Source organism: Macaca thibetana, chromosome X, assembly GCF_024542745.1.
Source record: "Macaca thibetana thibetana isolate TM-01 chromosome X, ASM2454274v1, whole genome shotgun sequence".
NCBI classification, from domain to species: domain Eukaryota; kingdom Metazoa; phylum Chordata; class Mammalia; order Primates; family Cercopithecidae; genus Macaca; species Macaca thibetana.
This window is the reverse complement of record NC_065598.1, coordinates 80486641-80510163: the sequence shown is the minus strand read 5'-3', so window position 1 is coordinate 80510163 and position 23523 is coordinate 80486641. Positions and strand designations below refer to the sequence as shown.

General features: G+C 34.5%; 1 protein-coding gene across 3 annotated transcripts in view; it reads left to right on the top strand.

Moving 5' to 3' along the window:
* The window catches only part of HDX (highly divergent homeobox), a 193890-nt gene that overhangs the window by 128488 nt on the left and 41879 nt on the right, over positions 1–23523 (top strand). For all 3 annotated transcript variants that reach the window (XM_050776348.1, XM_050776345.1, XM_050776347.1), the window contains one exon: positions 19733–19879. In XM_050776348.1, coding sequence (XP_050632305.1) covers positions 19733–19879 — 147 coding nt within the window. The remainder of the gene's footprint in view (positions 1–19732; positions 19880–23523) is intronic.

Sequence of the window (23523 nt, the reverse complement as noted above, 5' to 3'; positions counted from 1 at the left end):
CTAAGGTTGAACACATGCTCAGGCATAAAGCAAGTCTTAATAAATTTTTTAAGAAACAGTGAAATCATACAAAGCACACTGTCAGTCCATAGTGCAATAAAAACAAATAAATATCATGATCTCTCAAAACTACACAAATATGTGGAAATTAGACAACTTGCTTCTTAATAACACCTAGGTTAACATCAAAATTAAGGCAAAAATTTAAAAAATCCTTGAAATTAATGAAAATAGGAACACAACTTACCAAAATCTCTGGAATGAAGCTAAACCAGTGTTAAGAGGAAAGTTTATAGCCCTAAATCCCTTCAAGAAGTTAGATCTCAAATTAACAACCTAACTTTGCAACTAAAGGAACTAGGGCAAAAAAAAGAAACAAATCAACCCCAAAGCTAGCAGAAGAAAATAAATAACTACAATTAGAAAAGAGTTAAATAAAATTGAGCTGAAAATATCCATATAAAAGATTATGAAATGAAGGATTGTTTCTTTGCAAAGACAAATAAAATTAATAAACTATTCTCGAGATTAACAAAGAAAAAAATCCAAATAATTTCAATCAGAAATGACAATAGTGACATTATAACTGATCCCACAGAAATATAAGATGCTCCAAGATTCCTAGGAATGACTCCATGCACACAAATTAGAAAATCTAGAGGAAATCGATAAATTCCTGTAAACACACAATCTCCCATGATTGAATCAGGAAGGCATTGAAACCTGAATATACCAATATCAAACTCTGAAGTTTTATCAATAATAACAAACCTACCAACCAAAAAAATTCCTGCATCAGATGGATCCACAGCTCAATTTTACCAGAGGTAGAAAGAAGAACTGGTACCAATTATCATGAAACTATTGCAAAAATCAAGGAGTAGGGTCTCCTCCCTAACTCAGCCTACGAAACCAGCATTACCCTAATACGAAAATCTGACAGAAACACAATGAAGAAAAAAAGATTAAAGCCACTAATTCTCATGAAGGTAGATGCAAAAGTTCACAAGAAAATACTAGTAAATCAAATACAGCAGCACATCCAAAAGGTAATTTTGCACAGTCAAGTAGGCTTTATTCCTGAGATGCAAAGTTGGCTCAACATACATAAATCAATGAATGTGATATAACATATGAAGAGAATTAAAAGCAAAAAAACATATAACGATCTCAACATACACAGAAAAACTTTTTCATAAAATCCAACATTCTTCATGATAAAAACCTTCAACAAACCGGGTATTGAAGGAATATCCCTCAAAATAATAAGAGCCATCTGTGACAAACCCACAGCCAACAAAATATTGAATGGGCAAAAGCTAGAACCATTCCCCTTGAGAACTGGAACAAGACAAGGATGCCCACAACCACCACTCCTATGTAACATAATACTGGAAGTGCTAGCAAGAGCCATCTGTTGGGGTGGGTGGGGGTGTGGCAGGGAGGGGGAAAACATTCAAGTAGGAAAAGAACAAGTCAAATTATCTCTCTGTTGTTGATATGATTTTATACTTAGAAAACCTTAAAGACTCTGTAAAAAAGGCAACTAGAATTAATAAACAATTTTAGTAAGGTTTCAGGATACAAAATCCATGTTCAAAATTTAGTAGCATTTCTATACACCAATAACATGCAGACTGAAAATCAAATCAAGAGCACAATCCCATTTACAAATCCCACAAAGAAAGTAAAATACCTAGAAATGCAGCTAACCAAGAAAGTGAAAGATGTCTGTAAAGAGAACTACAAAAAAACTGCTGCAAGAAATCAGAGATGACATAAACATATGGAAACAATTCCATGCTCATGAATTGGAAAAATCAATATCATTAAAATGGCCACATCACCCAAAGCAATTAACAGAGTCAGTCCTTTTCCTGTGGAACTCTGAACATCATTCTGCAAAGAATGAGACAAAAAAATTCTAACTTTCACCTGGAACCAAAACAAGCCTAAATAGCCAAGGGCAAATCTAAGCAAAAAGAACAAAGCTGGAGACATTACACTACGTGACTTCAAACAATACTACAAGGCTACAGGAACCAAAACAACAAAGTACTGGTACAAAAACAGACACACAGACCAATGAAATAGAATAGAAAACTCAGAAATAAAGTCACACACTTATAATCACTTGATCTTTAACAAGACCAAGAAAAACAAAAAATGGGAAAAATACTCTCTATTCAATAAATGGTGTTGAGGTAACTGGCTAGTCATTTGCAAAATAATGAAATTAGACCCTTATCTTTCACCACATATGAAAATTAACTCAAGATGTATTAAAAATTTAAATATAAGACTGAAAACTACAAAAATCTTACAGAAAAACTTCAGAAATACCCTTCTCCACATTAGCTTTGGTGAGGAATTTTTGGCTAAGTCCACAAAAGCAATTACAGGGAAAAACAAACAAACAAACAAACAAAAAAACCAAAAAAAAAAAAAAAACTTGTCAAGTGAGACCTGATTATACTAAATAGATTCTACACAGTGGGCCGGGCGCGGTGGCTCAAGCCTGTAATCCCAGCACTTTGGGAGGCCGAGACGGGCGGATCACGAGGTCAGGAGATCGAAACCATCCTGGCTAACACGGTGAAACCCCATCTCTACTAAAAAATACAAAAAAAAAAAAAAAAAAAAAAAAAAAAACCTAGCCGGGCGAGGTGGTGGGCGCCTGTAGTCCCAGCTACTCGGGAGGCTGAGGCAGGAGAATGGCGTGAACCCGGGAGGCAGAGCTTGCAGTGAGCTGAGATCCAGCCACTGCACTCCAGCCTGGGGGACAGAGCGAGACTCCCTCTCTCAAAAAAAAAAAAAAAAAAAAAAAAAAGATTCTACACAGTGAAGTTAACTATCAACAGAATAAACAGACAACCCACAGAATGGAAAAAAAATATTCACAAACTGTACATACTACAAAGGCCTGATATCTAAAATCTATGAAAAAATTAAACAAATCAACAAACAAAAAACAACTCCAATACAAAATGGGCAAGGACATGAAAGGCGGCATACAAGCAGCCAACAAAAACATGAAAAAATGCTCATCAATAATCATCAGTGAAATGCAAAGCAAAACCACAATGAGATATGATCTCACATAGCTCAGAACAGCTCTTATTAAAAAGTCAAAAATATACTGGCAAGGTTGCCCAGAAAGGGAATGCTCATACACTGTTGGTGGAAATGTAAACTGGTTCAGCCACTGTATAAAGCCCTTTGGAGAGTTCTCAAAGAACTAAGAGTTGAACTACTATTTGACCCAGCAGTTACATCATGGGTTATATACCCAAAAGAAAATAAATTTCTCTACCGAAGAGACGTATGCTCTCATGTTTACCGCGGCAATATTCACAATAGTAAAGACATAGAATCAACCTAACTGTCTATCAACAGTGAACTAGATAAAGAAAATTCATACATATACACCATGAAATACTATGGAGCCATAAAAGGGAATAAAGTCATGTCCTTTGCAGTAACATGAATGAAGCTGGAGGCCATAATCTTAAGTTAATTAATGTAGAAACATAAAACCAAATACCACATGTTCTTACTTATAAGTGGGAATTAAACTTTGAGCATGCATAGACATAAACATGGGAACAATAGATACTTTGAGCAACTAGAGGGGAGAGAGGGGGTCAAAGACTGAAAAAGTGCAGATTGAGTATTGCGCTTACTAACTTGGTGCAATATACCATGTAGCAAACCTGTACATGTACGTCCTATATCTAAAATGAAAGCTGATATTTAAAAGAAACGACAGCAACTACAAATAAATGTAGCCAGACATATGATCTTGATGACTTTTAACATTTTTAGTACTTATTACTGAATATAACCATGGAAATTCCATGAAATGCACATTAATATAAAATGACAATAGACTTAGGCTGAGTTTTTTTCAGTTTTACTTATGGAGTAAGCTATACATATTACACATTATTTTGGAAATTGTTTATAAAGTTCCGGACTAGGTAAATATTTTTCTAGTTTCTATTTCAATGACCAATTATGAAATAACATTTCAAAATTCATGTGAGGTATTACAAAATTACCTAGGAATAGTGTTTTCTCTCTTTGGGTGAGAAAGAGTAATCATTCTTAAATATTCTTGTTGATTCTAAACATCTGCTAGGGTGTGTCTGCCCTCCCAAAAGTTTTTCACCCTGTATTGGTGGTGGCATTATTATAAAGGTAGATTAGGAAGGCCAGGATTAAGAAGAAAGCTACCTTTTTATTTTATATATGCTACACATTAATTTTATATATTGTTCAGATTTTCACGATGATCACAAACTAATTTCATTTTTAAAACTCCAGAATTTTTTTATATTTAATTTTTAAGGGTATATAGTAGGTATATATATTATGGGGCACACAAGATGTTTTGATACAGGCGTGCAACATGAAATAAACACATTATGGAGAATGGGATATCCATCTCCTCAAGCATTTATCCTTTGTATTACAAACAGTCCAATTACACTCTTCTAGTTATTTTAAAATATACAATTACTGTATTACGGACTACACTCACCCTGTTGTGCTATCAAGTAGTATGTCTTTTTCATTATTTCTGACTTTTTTTTGTAACTATTAAATATCCCTACCTCCCCCCATGCCCTCCACTATGCTTCCCAGCCTCTGGTAACCATCGTTCTACTCTCTAGGTCCATGAGTTCAATTGTTTTGATTTTTAGATCCCACAAATAAGTGATAACATGTGATATTTGTCTTTCTGTGCCTGGCTTATTTCACTTGACATAATGACCTCCAGTTCTATTCATGTTCTTGCAAATCACTGAATCTTATACTTTTTATAGCTAACTAGTACCGCATTGTGTGTATGTACTACATTTTCTTTATCCATTCATCTGTTGATGGACACTTAGGTTGCTTCCAAATTTTGGCTATTGTAAACTGCTGCAACAAACATGGGAGTGCAGATATCTTTTAGATATACCGATTTCCTTTCTTTTGAGTATATTCTCAAAAGAGAATTAAGTATATTCTCAAAAGGGATTGCTGGATCATATGGTACCTATATTTTTAGTTTTCTAACAGTCCTCCAAACTGTTCTCCATAGTGTTTGCACTAATTTGCATTTCCACTAACAGAAAGGGGAACACAATGGTTCCCGTTTCTCCATATCCTTGCCAGAATTTGTTATTACCTATCTTTGGATACAAGCCACTTTAGCTGAGGTAAGATAATGTCTCATTGTAGTTTTGATTTGCATTTCTCTGAGGATCAGTGATGTTGAGAACCTTTTCGTATGTCTGTTTGCCATTTGTATGTGTTCTGAAAAATATCTATTCAAATCTTTTGCCCATTTTTAATTGGATTGTTAGATTTTTTTCTATAAAGTTGTTTGAACTTCTTATATGTTCTGGTTATTAATCCCTTGCCAGATGGGCAGTTTGCAAATATTTGCTCCTTCTATGGGTTGTCTTTTCATTTTGTTGTTTTCTTTGTTGTACAGAAGGTTTTTAACTTGACATGATCCCAGTTGCTCAGTTTTGCTTCGATTGTCTGTGCTCGTGGGGTATTATGGGGTATTTTTGCCCAGTCCAATGTCCTGAAGGTTGTTGCCAGTGTTTTACTGTAGTAGTTTAATAGTCTGAGGTTATAGACTAAATGTTTAAGGCCATTTTGCTTTGATTTTTGTATAAGGCAAATAATGGGAGTCTAGTTTTATTCTTCCACATATGAATATCCAGTTATTGAAGAGACTGTTTTTCTCCCCAGTGTATGTTTTTGGCACCTTTGTGGGAATGAGTTTACTGTAGGTGTGTGGATTGGATTTGTTTCTGGGTTCTCTATTTTATTCCATTGCTCTACATGTCTATTTCTTATGCCAGATCATGCTGTTTTGGTTACTATAGCTCTGTAGTATAATTTGAAGGCACATGACATAATTCCTCCAGTTTCGTTATTTTTGCCTAAAATAGCTTTGGATATTCTGGGTCTTTGTGAGTCTATATAAATGTTATGATAGTTATTTTCTCTGTGAAGAATGTCCCTGGTATTTAGATAGTGATTATACTGAATCTGTAGATTGCTTTGCTGAGTATGGAAATTTTAACATTATTAATTCTTTCAACCCATGAACATGGAATACTTCTCCATTTTGTGGTGTCCTCTTCAATTTCTTTCATCAGTGTTTTATGGTTTTCATTATAGAGATCTTTAACTTCTTTGGTTAATTCTTACGTATTTAATTTTATTTGTGGCTATTGTAAATGGGATTCCTTTTTAATTTCTTATTCAGATTGCTCACTGTTGACATATAGAAATGCCACTGATTTTTGTATGTTGATTTTGTATCCTGCAACTTCACTGAATTCATCAGTTCTAAATGTTTTGTGTGTAGTCTTTAAATTTTTCCAAATATAAGATCATATCATTTGCAAAGAAGGATAATTTGACATCTCCCTTTCCTATATTCATGCCCTTTATTTTTTCTCTTTTCTCATTGCTCTTCCTAGAACTTCCAGTAGTATATTGCATAACTGTGGTGAAAGTGGCACCCTTATTGTTTTCAAGATCTCTGAGAAAGGGCTGTCTTTTCTTCCCATTCAATATGATACTAGCTGAGTGTCATATATACCTTTTATTATGTTGAGGTATGTTTCTTTTATCCCTGGTTTTGTGATTTTTTTTTTTTTGTCATGAAGCAATGTTGAATTTTATCAGTGCTTTTTTAGCATTAATTGGCATAATCATAAAGTCTTTACCTTTCATTCTGTTGGTGTAATGCATCACATAGATTGACTTGCATATGTTGAACCATGCTTGCATACCAGAAATAAATCTCACATGGTCAGGATGAATGATATTTCTAATATTTGGTTGAATTCTCTTTGCTAGTATTTTTTGAGGATGTTTACGTCGATATTCATCAGAGACAGAGATACTGATTTGGAATTTTCTTTTTTTCTTTTTTTTTTTGAGGTGTCTTTATCTGGTTTTGATATCATAATACTGACTTCATAAAATGAGTTTGGAAGTATTTTCTCTTCCTCTATTTATTGGAATAGTTTAACTAGGATTGTTATTAGGTCTTTATTAAATGTTTGCTAGAATTCAGTAGTGAAACCATTGGGTCCTGGAGTTTATTTTTGTTGGGAGACTTTTTATTACGGCTTTGATCCCATTACTTGTTATTGGTCTGTTCGGGTTTTGGATATCTTTGTGGCTCAATCTTTGTAGGTTGTATGTGTGTAGGAATTTGTACATTTCTGCTAGAATTTTCAATTTGTTGGCTTATAGTTGTTCATTGTAGCCACTAGTGATCTTTTGAATTTCTGCTGTATGAGTTGTACTGTCTTCTTTTTCATTTCTGATTTATTTATTTGTATCTTATCTCTTTTTTTCTTTGTTAGTGTCGCTAAAGGTTGGTCATTGTTGCTTAAGTTTTCAAAAAATAAAAACAACGCTTTGTTTCATTGACGTATTGTTTTCTTCATTTCAATTTCATTTTTGGTTATATCTTTATTATTTATTTTCTTCTACTAATTTGGGGTCTGGATTTTTCTTGCTTTTCTAGTTCTTTAAGATGCATTAGTAGATTGTGTATTTGACAGTTTTTACCTTTTCTGAGGTAGGCAATTATCGCCAAAACTTCCCTCTTGGTACCGCTGTTCTGTATCTCATAGATTTTGATATGTTTTGTTTCTATTATTTGTTTCAAAAAATTTTAAAGTTTCTTCTTAATTTCTTTATTGACCTACTGGTTATTCAGAAGCATATTGTTTATTTTCTTTGTATTTGTATAATTTACAAAATTCCTCTTGCTATTGATATCTAGTTTTATTCCTTTGTGGTCAGAGATGATGCTTGATATTATTTCATTTTTTTGAATGTTTTAAGATTGTGTATTCTGCAGCTCTTTGATTAAATGTTCTGTAAATATCTATTAGATCCATTTGGTGTATAGGGCAGATCAAGTCTAATGTTTCTTTGTTGATTTTCTGTCTGAAAGACCTGTCCAATGCTGAAAGTGGGGTGTTGAAGTCTCCAGCTATTATTTTATTGTGACCTATCTCTCTCTTTAGCTCTAATAATATTTCAGATTTATATGGGTGTTCCGGGTTTAATTATATATATACAACCAAATTTGATTATATATAATTTGATTATATATATAATTGTTACATCCTTTTGCTAAATTGACCCCTTTATTATTACATAGTGACCTTCTTTGTTTCTTCATACAGCTTTTGTCTTGAAATCTACTTTGTCTGATATAAGTATAGCAACTCCTACTCTTTTGGTTTCCATTGGTATTAAACATCTTTTGCCATCTCTTTATTTTCAGTCTATGTGTGTCTTTATAGGTGAAGTGTGTTTCTTGTAAACAACAGATTAATGAAATGCATCTTGATTTTTCATCCATTCAGTCATCTATGTCTTTTTGTTGGAGAGTTTAGTCCATTTACATTGTTATTATCAATAAGTAAGGACTTACTCCTGCCATTCTGTTATTTGTTTTCTGTTTGTTTTGCTGTCTTCTCTTCCTTTCTTCCTTTCATACCTTTCTTCCTCTAGAGAAAGTGATTTTGTCTGGTAAGATGATTTAGTTTCTTGCTTTTTATTTTTTGTGTATCTGTTATGTGCTTTTCTGTTTGAGGTTACCATGAGGCTTGCAAGTGCTATCTTGTAACCCATTATTTTTACCTTATAACAATGTAACACTATTTGCATAAACAAACAAACAAAAGAAAACTAATATATATTCTACACCTTAAGTTTGTTCTCTTGCTTTTTAACTTTTTGTTTCTAATTGTATTTTATTGTACTGTCTATGTCTTAAAAAGGTTTTGTAGTTATTATTTTCAATCAGTTTATCATGTAGTCTTTCTACTTAGGGTAAGGGTAGTTTGTACTCCAAATATATGGTGTTATAATATTCTGTGTGTTTCTGTGTACTTACTATTACCTGTGAGTGATTAAAGCGATTACTTATTGCTTATTTACATTATTTTCTTTCTGATTGAAGTATTCCCTTTAACACTTCTTACAGAATGGGTCTGGTATTAATGAAACCCTCAGATTTTGTTTGTCTGGGAATGTCTTTATTTCCTTATGTTTGCAGGGAATTTTCGCTGGATATACTATGCTAGGTCAAAAGTGATTTTTTTTTTTTTCTTCAGCCCTTTAAATGTGTCATGCCACTCTCTCCTGGTCTGTAAGGTTTCCACTGAAAAGTCTGCTGCCAGATGCCTGGGAGCTTCATTGTTGTCATTTGTTTCTTTTCTCTTGCTGCTCTTAGGATTGTTTCTTTATCATCTATGTTTGGGTGTTTGATTAGCAAATGCCTTGAGGTAGTCTTCTTTGGGTTAAATCTGGTTGATGATTCATAATCTTTTTGTGCTTGGATATTGATATCATTCTCTAGGATCAGGAAGTTTTCTGATATTATCCCTTTGAATAACCTTTATATCCCTATGTCTTTATCTACCCTCTCTTTAAGGCCAATAACTCTTAGATTTGCCCTTTTGAGTCTATTTTCTAGATCCTATGTTTGTGCTTCATTGTTTTTTTTTTTTTCCCTTTTGTCCCTCTAACTGTGTATTATTAAATAACATGTCTTCAAGCTCACTATTTCTTCGTTCTGCTTGATCCATTCTGTTGTTAGAGAATTCTGATGCATTCTTTGGTATATCAATTGCATTTTCAGCTCTGGAATTTCTGCTTGAGTCATTTTAATTATTTCAGTATATTCGTTAAATTTATCTGATAGGATTCTGAATTTCTTCTCTGTATTAGCTTGAATTTCTTTGAGTTTCTTCAACACAGCTACTTTCCATTCTCTGTCTGAAAGGTAACATATCTCTGCTTCTCCAGGATTAATTCCTTGCAGCACTAGGTCCTTTTCTTCAAGGCAACAGGTCCCTTCTGGCACAGGCCATGTCTACTAATGTCTGGGAGCTAGGGCCTAGCAGGTGATCTCCAGTTGTTAAATAATAATCTCCAGTTGTTAAATTAGTGTCCTTTTGGGGGGATGATCAGTCGAGCCTTCTATTCTGCCATCTTGTTCTGCTTCCTAAGCCAAAAACTGTTTTTCTTCCTTAAGAAAAACAGTTTGTTCGAAGTGATTCAAATGTACTTTTCAATTCGTATTTTTAAATACCTGTATTCTTTTATCACAATTTTCAATGTGTCAAGACTCTGAACTAAATGTCTGCCTACCCACATTCCCTACCAGATCCTTGTGTTTCCAAACATGTATAGAAGCCTATTTGGAGCAACGTTTCCTATCAAAAGTGCTGCTCTTCAAAACAGATCTGTTCTTCATTCTTTCAAACATGAGTAAGTTAGGTACATCCTGTTTGCTAAGTCATGACTTTTCCCTAAACTATGTCTTCTTCTTCGGAAAATAACTATGTGTTTTGTTGTTTTGTTTTAATCTATTATCAAAACATCAGCTTTTATGAATTAACCCACAAGTTATTAAAAATGACATATTTTAATACAAAGAAAATATTTCTATATTTAGACAATTTAATGACATGGGTTATCTTAACACTATCAGTTTAAAACTATGAGTATTTTATATACATTTTCAAAGTAATTATAACTTTTTAGCACCTGGGGGGATTTAGGGGTAGAGATGGAGATGGCAGGATAATTTTCTGTTATATAAACATTTTATTAATTTAAACGGCCTTGTCTCTCACCTGCTATAAGTCAAGTTCTGAATTTTTGTGATCATAATTGTTCTATACACATTGCAGAAGCTTTCCCATTCACAGATAAGAACACAACTAAAGCATACCTATGATAAACCTTTGAGAGTTTACATTTTACAAGAACAATTTTCCTTTTTAGTTCTTTGTTGTACTTTAGATCTGTAAGATTAAAATATTTTTTAAACTGTAGGAACAAAAAAGAACTTATACAATGCTATGAGATTAAATGAAAGAATTTAAAATGCAAAATGCAAAACTCTGCCAGGTTTCAAACTTATATTACAGAATTCTTGGTCAAACATCACTTTTAGTGAAATCAAATGTAAACTTGCTATGTACTTATGTACCACATGCCTAGTAGATACTAAATAATGTTAAATGGCCAGCTGACAAAATGATCCTATATAGTGAAAGGTTTACCACTGATTTTTCTTTTCATTTAAGGTTATGCAAAAGTTATTTTAATCATGTCTTAAAATTGCATATAAAATATATACATGGGTAACCTGATGACTATACATGATGCCAAAAAATACTTAATATTTTAAAATGTAACAGCACTTTCTGATGTTGGCTTAAGATTGTGAGAGCTATGCAAGGAAAATTATGCAAATTTTCCTTAGTGCTGAACTACCTAGTTTATTACTATGACTACCCTCTTTTTGTAAAATTCTTTGACTCCCACTTCTTTCTGTCTCAACAGCTGCTGTGCTGTCTTATTATATCTGGCCATTCGAAGACATCTACAAATTTATTCTATTGTATCAACAATAGAATTCTTTCAAATTACATTTTCTTGTGGGTTTCCTATTTTGATTTATTTTTTAACCAAACTCTCCATAATTTTCCTATCACTAAACAATGGAGACATATAACTGGTGCTTAATCGCTGTAGGAAGTTAACATTAGATATGGTGAAAGTGGGCAGCCAACCAGGTGCCATATTGCAGGAGCTTGCAGCAGATTGCTGTTCAATTCCAGAACTTTGCTGCAGGGTACTAGTCAAACATGATTCTGGGTGTGTCCGTGAGGATGTTTCTGAATTAGATTAACATATAAATCGGTAGATTGAGTTAAGTAGATTGCCCTTCCTAATGCGAATGGGCCTCATCTATTTAATTGAAGACTGGAACTGAACAAAAAGCCCGGGTTATGAGGGAATTCCTCTTGCCTGATTGTTGAGCTGGGACGTTGGTTAAACTAAGGAAGGTTTAATAGAATGGTCATTGCTTGGGGTTGGGGGAGGGAAAATGGGTAGTTTATTGCAGGGGTTCCCACTCCATGAGCCACGGACTGGTACGAGTCCACACAGCAGGAGGTGAGCAGCAAGCAAACGATCATTAATGCCTGAGCTCTGCCTCCTGACAGATCAGTGGCGGCACTCGATTATCGTAGGAGCGGGAACCCTATTGTGAACTGTGCATGCAAAGGATCTAGGTTGTGCACTCCTTCTGAGAATCTAATTAATGCCTGCTGATGTGAGGTAAAACAGTTTCATCCTGAAACTATCCTCCTAGGCAACCCTCCCTCATCCATGGAAATATTGTCTTCCATGAAATTGGTCCCTAGTGCCAAAAAGGTTGGGGACTGCTGGTTTAATGGATATGAAAAAGTTCTAGAGATGGGTGGCACAACAGTGTAACTGTACTTAACACTACTGAACTTTACATTGAAAAGTGTTTATAATGGCAAATGTTACGTATATTTACCACAATTTGAAAAATACATCAGTCAAATTAATTTTCTTCCCAGAAAAAGTCACATAAGAGGATTACTTTTGAGGACCTCATATTGCACCTCATATAGTTAACAAGCCATTTTCACTGGAGATAGAAACTGTGTTAATAAATAAATTGAATGAAACAATATATGGAACATAAGATTTTCTAAAAGTCACATACACAATTTAAAATTGTAAAACTTTGCTAATAATAAAAATGTACTCAATGTGATTAAAATATCATTGTGTAAAAAAGATAACACTTGAACACATGTTTAGTACAGTTCTTCTCACTAGGAGTATAGAAATTTTAAAAATAAAGAAGAAAGAAAGCGAAGATTCTTTAAATGAGCATTTAACATGAAAATAAATGCATATGTTCAATAAGCATACAAAATGATTAATCCTCCTTATGCTTCAAGAAAACAAAATAAGAAGCTATGTTTTCACTAAATTGGCAAAAATTACACAGTAGAATAAAACTTAATATTTAAAAAGATAGAGGAAAAAAGGGACCATCATGCATTTCTGCCTTCATTCAAAGGCAGTTTGACAATATTTATTTAATTTTTAAAATTATACTTTAAGTTCTGGGATATGTGTGCAGAATGTGCAGATTTGTTACATAGGTATACGCATGCCATGGTGGTTTGCTGCACCTATCAACCCGTCATCTACATTGGGTATTTTTCCTGATGCTATCCCTCCCTGCTCCTCCCACCCCACAACAGGCCTTGGTGTGTGATGTTCCCCTCCCTGTGTCCATGTGTTCTCATTGTTCAACTCCCATTTATGAGTGAGAACATGCAGTGTTTGGTTTTCTGTTCCTGCGTTACTTTGCTGAGAATGATGGTTTCCAGCTTCATCCATGTCCCGCAAAGGACATGAACTCATCTTTTTTATGGCTGCATAGTATTCTATAGTATATGTGCCACATGTTCTTAACAGTCTATCATTGATGGACATTTGGGTTGGTTCCAAGTCTTTGCTACTGTGAACAGTGCTGCAATAAACATAAGTGTGTATGTGTCTTTATAGTAGAATGATTTTAAAAACCTTTGGGTATATACCAAGTAATGGGATTGCTGGGTCAAATGTTATTTCTAGTTCTAGATCCTTGAGGAACTGCCACACTGTCTTCCACAATGGTTGAACTAATTTACACTCCCACCACCAGTGTAAAAGTGTTCCTATTTCTCCACATCCTTTGCAGCATCTACTGTTTCCTGAATTTTTAATGATCGCCATTCTAACTGGTGTGAGATGGTATCTCATTGTGGTTTTGATTTGCATTTCTCTAATGACCAGAGATGATGAGCTTTTTAAAATATATTTGTTGGCTGCATAAATGTCTTCTTTTGAGAAGTGTTTATTTATATCCTTCACCGACTTTTTGATGGGGTTGTTTGATTTTTTCTTGTAAATTTGTTTAAGTTCTTTGTAGATTCTGGATATTAGCCTTTGGTTAGATGGATAGATTGCAAAAATTTTCTGCCCATTCTGTAGGTTGCCTGTTCACTTTGAGGATAGTTTCTTTTGCTGTGCAGAAGCTCTTTAGTTTAATTAGATTCCATTTGTCAGTTTTGGCTTTTGTTGCCATTGCTTTTGGTGTTTTAGTCATGAAGTCTTTGCCCATGCTCAAGTCCTGAATGGTATTGCCTAGGTTTTCTTCTAGGGTTTTTATAGTTTTAGGTCTTACGTTTAAGTCTTTAATCCATCTTGAGTTATTTTTTGTATAAGGTGTAAGGAAGGGTTCCAGTTTCAGTTTTCTGCATATGGCTAGCAAGTTTTCCCAACACCATCTATTATATAGGGCATCGGCTGGGCATGGTGGCTCCAGCCTGTAATCCCAGCACTTTGGGAGGCTGAGACAGGCGGATCATGAGGTCAGGAGATTGAAACCATCCTGGCTAACACGGTGAAACCCTGTCTCTACTAAAAAAATACAAAAAAAAAAAAAAAAAAAACTAACCAGGCGAGGTGGTGGACGCCTGTAGTCCCAGCTACTCGGGAGGCTGAGGCAGGAGAATGGCGTGAACCCGGGAGGCGGAGCTTGCAGTGAGCTGAGATTCGGCCACTGCACTCCAGCCTGGGTGACAGAGCGAGACTCCATCTCAAAAAAAAAAAAGGGCACCATTTCCCCATAACTTGTTTTTGTCAGGTTTGTCAAAGACCAGATGGTTGTAGATGTTTGGTATTATTTATGAGGCCTCTTTTCTGTTCCATTGGTCTATATGTTTGTTTTGGTACCAGTACCATGCCGTTTTGCTTACTGTAGCCTTGTAGTATAGTTTGAAGTCAGGTAGCATTATGCCTCCAGTTTTTTTCTTTTTGCTTAGGATTTTCTTGGCTATATGTGCTCTTTTTTGCTTCCATATACAATTTAAAGTAGTTTTTACTAATTCTGTGAAGAAAGTCAATGGCAGCTTGATGGGAATACTATTGAGTCTATAAATTACTTTGGGTGCTATGGCCATTTTCACAATATTGATTCTTCCTATCCATGAGTGTGGAATATTTTTCCATTTGTTTGCATCCTCTCTTATTTCCTTGAGCAGTGGTTTGTAGTTTTCCTTGAACAGGTCCTTCACATCCCTTGTAAGTTCTATTCCTATGTATTTTATTCTCTTTGTAACAATTGTGAATGGGAGTTCACTCATGATTTGACTCTCTGTCTATTATTGGTGTATAGGAATGCTTGTGATTTTTGCACATTGATTTTGTATCCTGAGACTTTGCTGAAGTTGCTTATCAGCTTAAGGAGATTTTGGGCTGAGACAATGGGGTTTTCTAAATATACAATCATGTCATCTGCAAAAAGAGACAATTTGACTCCCTCTCTTCCTATTTGAATACAATATATTTCTTTCTCTTGCCTGATTGTCCTGTCCAGAACTTCCAATACTATGTTGAATAGGAGTGGTGAGAGAGGGCATCCTTTCTTGTGCTGGTTTTCAAAGAGAATGCTTCCAGCTTTTGCCCATTCAGTATGATATTGACTGTGGGTTTGTCATAAATAGCTCTAATTATTTTGAGATATATTCCATCAATACCTAGCTTATTAATTTAAATGCACATACTTTTAGGCTCACTAATCACACTTTGTGGTCTAAGGTCTAAAATTAAGGCCTCATATTCTGCACATATTGACATCCAGGGAAAACTGGGAGACCCTCGAATGGACCTCCCCATTGTGTTCCTGCAGATAAAATACACTATTCAAATAGCTCTTTATATCATAGGCACCAAACACAATGCCTGTTTATTTCTGAGTCCCTCAGTTCTCTGCTAGTCCACAGAATGATTCAAACAGACCAATCACATCCTCCTTTGGGAACAAGGAGTTACACCACCTTCTTGTTACTACAAAGCTTGCCTCCCACAGACCCTGCTTGTTTACTCTATCCCTAAGTGTAGCCCCATGTGGCTCTGCATGTCATAAAATGTCCTCAGCCTGTGAGTATATGTGACTAATACACTACTGTTGATCTCATCTATCTAGTGTTGGGTGTCATGGTTTTGACCATCCCAATGACTTTAGGTCAAAAATCCCTTCCTCACCAATGGGAAGCAGAGGAGGTGATCAAAACACACTGCTAGGAATTTCACATCACATATAATGTCCATCAATAGGTAACTGTAACTCAAGTGTGGAGTGCCCAGATGATGTAGCGCAATGTAGCAGTTAAAAACACTGAGGTACACAAAAAATTAAAAATAGAATTACCATATTACCCACCAATCTCACATCTGGTATTGAAAAAAAAAAAAGAAATCAGGATATCAAGAAAATATCTGCCCTCCAATGTTTACTGTAGCGTTATTCACAATAGCCAAAATATGGAAAAACCTAAAAGTCCATAGAGGAAAACAACAACAACAACAACAACAACAACAACAAAAAACCAGAGAAAATGTTTCTTATACATACAATGGAATTTTATTTAACCTTAAAAAGGAAGGAAATCCTGCCATACAGGACAACATGGATGAACCAGGAAGTCATTTTGTTAAGTGAAGTAAGCTAGGCACAGAAAGACTGATACTTCTTGATCCCATTTATATGAGGAATCTAAAGTAGTCAAACTCAGAACCAGAGAGCAGAAAAGTGGTTTCTAGGAACTGGGGGGAGGGGGAAATGGGGAGTTTGCTGTTCCACGGGTATAAAATTTCAGTTATAAAAGATGAATAGCCAGTGAAACCCCTTCTCTACTAAAAATCCAAAAAATTAGCCGGGCTTGGTGGCAGGCGCCTGTAGTCCCGGCTACGGGGGAGGCTGGGGCAGGAGAATCGGCTTGAATCCAGAGGTGGCAGTGAGCCAAGATCGGACCACTGCACTCCAGTCTGAGCGACAGAGCGAGACTCTGTCTCAAAAAAAAAAATAATAAAAAAAAATTAAAAAATTAAAAAAACACAAAAAACTTCTAGAGATCTGCTGTACAACATTGTGCCTATAAGTAACAATACTGAATTGTACATTTAAAATTTTGTTAGGAAGGTTGATGTCATATTGCGCTTTTGTCACTAAAAAAAGACTGAGGCATATGTGTTTTTGATGATTTAGAAAAATCTCTAACACACAGTATTAACTGGAAAAGTTTAGATTTGTAGTATCATGCCAATTGTTTGGCACTAATTCAACACTGCACTTAAAAGGGCAGTGTTGAATTACAGATTTTTAATAGTCATTTCAAAGCAGTTTCATTTAAGTACAAATATATAACTCAGCTCCTCATTTAACCGAGATACATACTTAAAACAGGAAACTCTGCACCCCTATATCAGTGGTGTCATTTAATGTTATTTATAAAAGAAAAACAAAGAGCCAAACTCTTAGAAGTGTCGTTGAGGCTGATAAAATGACAGAAGATTTCTGTCTATTATTATACATTGCAATATAAGCCAAGTGAAGTCACTTGTTGTTAAGTACAGTTATCTGGTTACTTGGCCAAAGTCTCATCTTTCACCTAGATTGCCTGGGTTATTGGAATACTACTCTTTTCACAAAATCAACAAGATAATCGCCTGTCTCCTTCACCTCAGCCACAGGTTTAGGTTTCATGATGCTTTGTACAGTGAAAGTGGTTTGAGAGTCCAATAGAAAAACAAAACTGACTTCAACTTCAAGCTTCCCTAGGGAAAAATTCATCTTCTTTTGTAAAAGTCCACTTTTTTTTCCTTCTCTAAATGAGTATTCACAGTTTTACTGCGAATTGACTTGTATTACCTTATTTATTTTCTTAGTAAAAATATGCTCTTAGGAACTTTAAAAATAACTGCTCTTCCCCTACATGCTTCTCCTAAATAGGCATTGTCATAATAGGTTGCCTTTAGCATTGCTAGTGCTAAGACCTCAGCACATTTCCAACAAATGAAATCAGGTTTTATTTAGTTCGGTTTAAAGAATGAATCATGTTTCAATGTCCTCTAAATGAATTACAAATTAATTAGCTGAGTGTGTTCAGCGTTGTGTTCATTATCACTTCTATTGTGACAGTAATGTATGTTAGCTTGCACTGGAGAACATGATGTAAAGGAAAATAATGGGAATATTTATACTGGCTATTTTGATGAATTATTTGAATCTACATAGAATCTTACTATAATTTATCTTGCTCTCTGTTTTATTCTAAGAATTTTAGCTCTGCAACTATTGTGCAATCAATGTTGGCTGAACACCAAATGTGATTTTTATGTTGTAAATAACTAGAGAATTAGTCTTATTAATTAAAAAAAAAAAAGAAATTAGATGGCCTGTTTTGATCCATTTATTGGAAACATGTAATTTAGTATTAGTACTTACAATAACTGTTACTCGTCAGGGACTTTTTAAGTAGGAGAGAACAGATTTAGGTGATAATGAAATTTATTAGCACACACACAAAATATGATATATCTTATGAAAAAGCATGCTTTAAATATTCAATTTAACTTCACTTCCTTGGTAGTAAACCAAGAATTCATATTTTTTTTTCCTTTTGGAGGCTAAATTTACTATTCAAAAGCTTGTAGCTTTAAAAGAAGCACATTTGCAACTGTTGTTTAGTATTACATCAGTTTTAACGATAGTAACCCTTTTTATTAAGTCATGTTTTATATGTTGTGTATATTATTTTCCACTGTTTCCAGAATCTAATTTAGGAAGTTTCATTTTAAATTTCAGTTAGAAAGGAAATGTTGAAAGTATTGTATGTCTGAGGGGTATTTGAGGGCTAGCCTCTGTGTGGGACTTGATCATATCATCTTAGGCAGAAGAACACAACAGAACTCCATACCTCAAGCCGTGAATTGCAACAGCTGTCCCAGACTCACTCTCACAGTCTCTCTCTCTTTCTCTCTCTCTCTCTCTCTCTCTGTCTCTCTCATTTTTTGTCTCTCTGTTTCATCAGAAGCACATACACAGGGCTTTGCTGTATATATTTTTAATTAAAGCCCGTGTTTAGATTTTTCCACCGTCTCTGAAAATAATTTGAGACTTCACTGGGATAACAACAACTAGAAAAACTCAGATGTTTCTATTTATAGCTCTGCCATGGACTCTCTGTGCCCTGTTGAATGAGTTCTTTGACCTAGCTTTTCCAAAGTAGAGGTCATTATTCTATCACATTTCTAATTTACTTCCTAGGGATACTGAGAATTCATTGAAATAAAACAACATGTAAATCCGATAGTTTATTGAATAAGGAAAACCTAAGGACAAAAAGGGTAGGCTTATTATGAAACTTGATGAGGCCATAAATATGATTTTAGGGCTACGTTATCTCCTTACTTTTCTCTTATTTACATTTTTAATTAATTATAACATCAGTAGGAAACTAACACCTAGATTTGTATGGCAAATCTAGATTAACTTATCAAAAGACAGTACATTAATGTAAGCCTGTCTTTGCTTTTTTGTGTTTAGTATGTGAATGTAAATATCTGTATTATAGAAAAAAGTTTAAAAGAATATACATTACAATGTTAACAAGCATTATTTCTAATTTGTAAGTGATTTAAAGTATCTTATTTTTACCTGTATTTTATACAATGAACATGTATTACTTGTGTTATTAAAACTATTTTAAATCACCATTGTTTAATTGCTATCAGTTCAAAAATTCTATGCATTTCCTCCTAGCACACTGTATTGTTATGGAAATTTAAAAAATAAAAATGCTTATTTTCAGAACGGGAGGACAGAATAAGAAGTGTGAAATAAATGTTGCTACTATTGTAGCACATCTCACCCTGATGTTTCTCTTTGTAATATTATTACCTTTGATTATTCTAAACTTAAAAATTCAAAACAATTTAAAAATGTGTTTTTCAGCTACAGGACCGCACTCAGTTCAGTGACCGAGACTTAGCCACCCTTAAGAAGTATTGGGACAATGGCATGACTAGCCTGGGCTCTGTTTGTAGAGAGAAAATTGAAGCTGTTGCAACTGAATTAAATGTTGACTGTGAAATAGTTCGGGTAAGACATTTTCTATAATTTTCATGCTGTGGTTACTGAGTGGCATAAATGAAAGCTTTAAAATCTTACATGAGGTGCTCTAAGCAATACTAGCAATAAAGTGAAAACATAACCCACAGAATAGGAGATAATATTTTGAAATTATATATCTGATAAGGAATTTGTATTAAAGTATGTAAAGAACAATTACAAGTCAATAATAAAAATGCAAATAACCCAATTTTAAAAATAGGCAAAGGAACTGAATAGACATTTCTCTTAAAAAGATATACATATTGCCAATATTTACCTGAAAATATGTTCAACAGCATTAGTCATTATGGAAATGGAAATAAAAATTACAAGGTGCCATTTACCCACTCTAACAATATTAACATAAAAGGTAGATAATAATGAGTTTTGGCCAGGATATGGATAAATTGTTACCCTTATACGTTGCTGGTAAGAATGTAAAATATTTTAGCAAGTTTGACAACAATCCTCAAAAAGTTTAACACTAAGTTCTCATATGACCAAAAATTCCACTGCTGGAATGGATTTCACTCCACTCAAAAGAATAAAAAATGTATGTCCAACTCAAAAAGTTGTACACTGATATTCATAACAGAGTTTTCCATAATATCCAAACGGAAACAGCCCAAACATCCACCAAGTGAATGAATAGACAACATCTGAGTATATGCATATAATGGACTCTTATAGAGCCATATAAAGGAATGAAATATTAATACATGCTATATAATGGATGAACCTTAAAAACATTATGCTAAATGAAGGAAACCCATTGCAAAAGACCACATATTGTATTATTTCATTTATATGAAGTGTCCACGTTAGGCACACTCTAGAGACAGAAAGTAGGTTAGTAATGCCAGGAGCTGGGGGTAGGGAGGGATGGGAAATGACTGCTAATATGTATGGGGTTTATTTTTGGCATGATCAAAATGTTCCAGATTAGATAGTGGTGACTGGTGCACAGCTCTGTGAATATGTTGAAAACATTTTAATTGTACACATTAAATAAATGAATTGTGTGGTGTTTTAAAAATATCTCAATAACATTGTTTAAAAATTGCCTGAGGTGAATTGAAATATATCTCATATAATGAATGATAGATAAAAAATTATTTTACATTCCCACCTACAGTGTAAAAGTGTTCCTATTTTGCACAGCGTTGCCAGCATCTGTTGTTTTTTGACTTTTTAATAATTGCCATTCTGATTGGCGTCAGATGGTATTTCATTGTGGTTTTAATTTGCATTTCTCTAAAGATTAGTGATGCTGAGCTTTTTCTCATGTTTGTTGTCTGCTTAAATTTCTTCTCTTGAGAACTCTCTGTTCATGTCCTTTGCCCAATTTTTAATGGGGTTGTTTGATTTTTACTTGTAAAATTGTTTAAATTCCTTATAGATTGTGTATATTAGACCTTAGTCAGATGGGTAGATTGTAAAAATTTTCTCTTTTTGTAAGTTTTCTATTCACTCTGATGATAGTTTCTTTTGCTATGAAGAAACTCTTTTGTTTAATTAGATCCCATTTGTCAATTTTTGCTTTTATTGCAATTACTTTTGATATTTTTGTCATAAAATCTTTTGCCCATGCCCAAGTCCTGAATGGTATTGCCTAGATTTTTTCTAAGGTTTTTATAGTTTTGGGTTTTACATTTAAGTCTTTAATCCAACCATTGTGAAAAACAGCATGGTGATTCCTCAAAGACTTAAAACCAGAAATACCATTTGACCCAGCAATCCCATAACTGGGCATATACCCAATGGATTATAAATCATCCTATTATAAAGATACATGCACACGTATGTTCATTGCAGCACTATTCACAATAGCAAGGACATGGAAGCAGCCCACATGTCCATCAGTGATAGACTGGATAAAGAAAATGTGATACATATATACCGTGAAATACTATGCAGCCATAAAAAGGAATGAGATCATGTCCTTTGCAGGGCCATGGATGAAGCTGGAAGCCATTATCCTCGGCAAACTAACACAGGAACAGAAAACCAAACACCACGTGTTCTCACTTATAAGTGGGAGCTGAACAATGAGAACACATGGACACAGGGAGGGGAGCAACACACACTGGGGCCTGTTGGGGGGTGGGGGAAGGGAGAGCAACAGGATAAATAGCTAATGCATACAAGGCTTAATATCTAGTTCATGGGTTGATAAGTGCAGCAAACCCCTACCACGGCACACATTTACCTTTGTAACAAACCTGCACATCCTACACATTTATCCTGGAACTTAAAATAAAATAAAATAAAATATTAAAATCATAATGATCAATCATCAGAACAGTAGTTTATGTTCCATTTAAAAGATGTTGGTATAAAATTTTGAAAGTGGTAGTGCTGGTAAGTATTTAACAATCAATTCTTTAAGAGAAAAAAAGCCTTAATTAATAGCATTTGCTGATTTCCGTGGTGTAAAGATTCCTACCACAGCTGATTCCATGTCTCACTCAACATAGAGTTGGGAAGAGATGCTAACAGTTGACGCTTGTGAGCAAGTGTAGGTTGACACCAGTACACACACTGGAAGATCATCTCAGTAGATCAAAAGGGAATTACATTAAAGAAGAAGTGACAAAGAGCCAGGCTTTGTAGTACACATCTGTAGTCCCAGCCACTCAGAAGGATCACTTGAGCCCAAGAGTTCAAGTCAGTATCCCATTGGCTAAAGATTAGTCACATGTTCATACCAAACTACAAGAGAAGCTGCAAATGTGATTTTACTGTGAGAAACCATGTGCCCAGCTAAACCTTCTATTATTCTGGAAGATGAGCACAAATATGGGGAATAGACAGCAGTCTCTCTCATTAGGACAACCTAATGAGACTCCAGCTCTTATCTCATATATATATGAAGAAAAGAGCAATATAGAGATAATTTTTAGAGTATAGATTTCTGAAAATAAATACTATTCTCAAAATAAGTACTGCCCTGTTCAGAGTCTTGCTTTTTCTTGTTAGAGTCCAGATGGAAAATTAAATTCAATACTGTGTTTGTTGAGCATGCTGCTATGTGTTAAAGTATACTAACAAGGAGAGAGAAGTGCATTAGACATTATTTCTATTTTAAGGAGCTCAGAGTCTAGCAAGAGGGATGACACAAGAAAAAAAAATGGCCGAAGAGGAATTGGAGTAGGATCATAGTATGAGGAGCCTAAGCAACAGCCAAAAATAGGGAAATGAAGAGCATGTGTTCTTGTTGTCATTGTCATTTTTATTTTTTAATCAAATTTATATATGTATATAGCTTAGGAAGTCAAGTTCTGTAGAATTTGCTACAAAACCAACATTCCTCACTCCTTCCTTCCTACCATTTTGCAATAGCCTAAGTCGAAGCACTTTCCACTTTTAGATATTTCCTTCAGTATTTACTTTCATCTATGAATGATGTGTTGTATTAATTAGAATTAGGTTTAGCTCTAAGTATTTAAAAGATCTAAAAGTAACAATGGCTTAGATGAGATGTTTCAATTCCATATATAAGTCCATGAGTATGCAATTTACAGCTAGCATGGTAGTTTGTCTCTACAATGTCCACAGAAACCCTGATGCCTTCCACTTTCCATTCTACTGTCCCTATGATGTGGCCCTTTTTATCAAGGTACAAAATGATA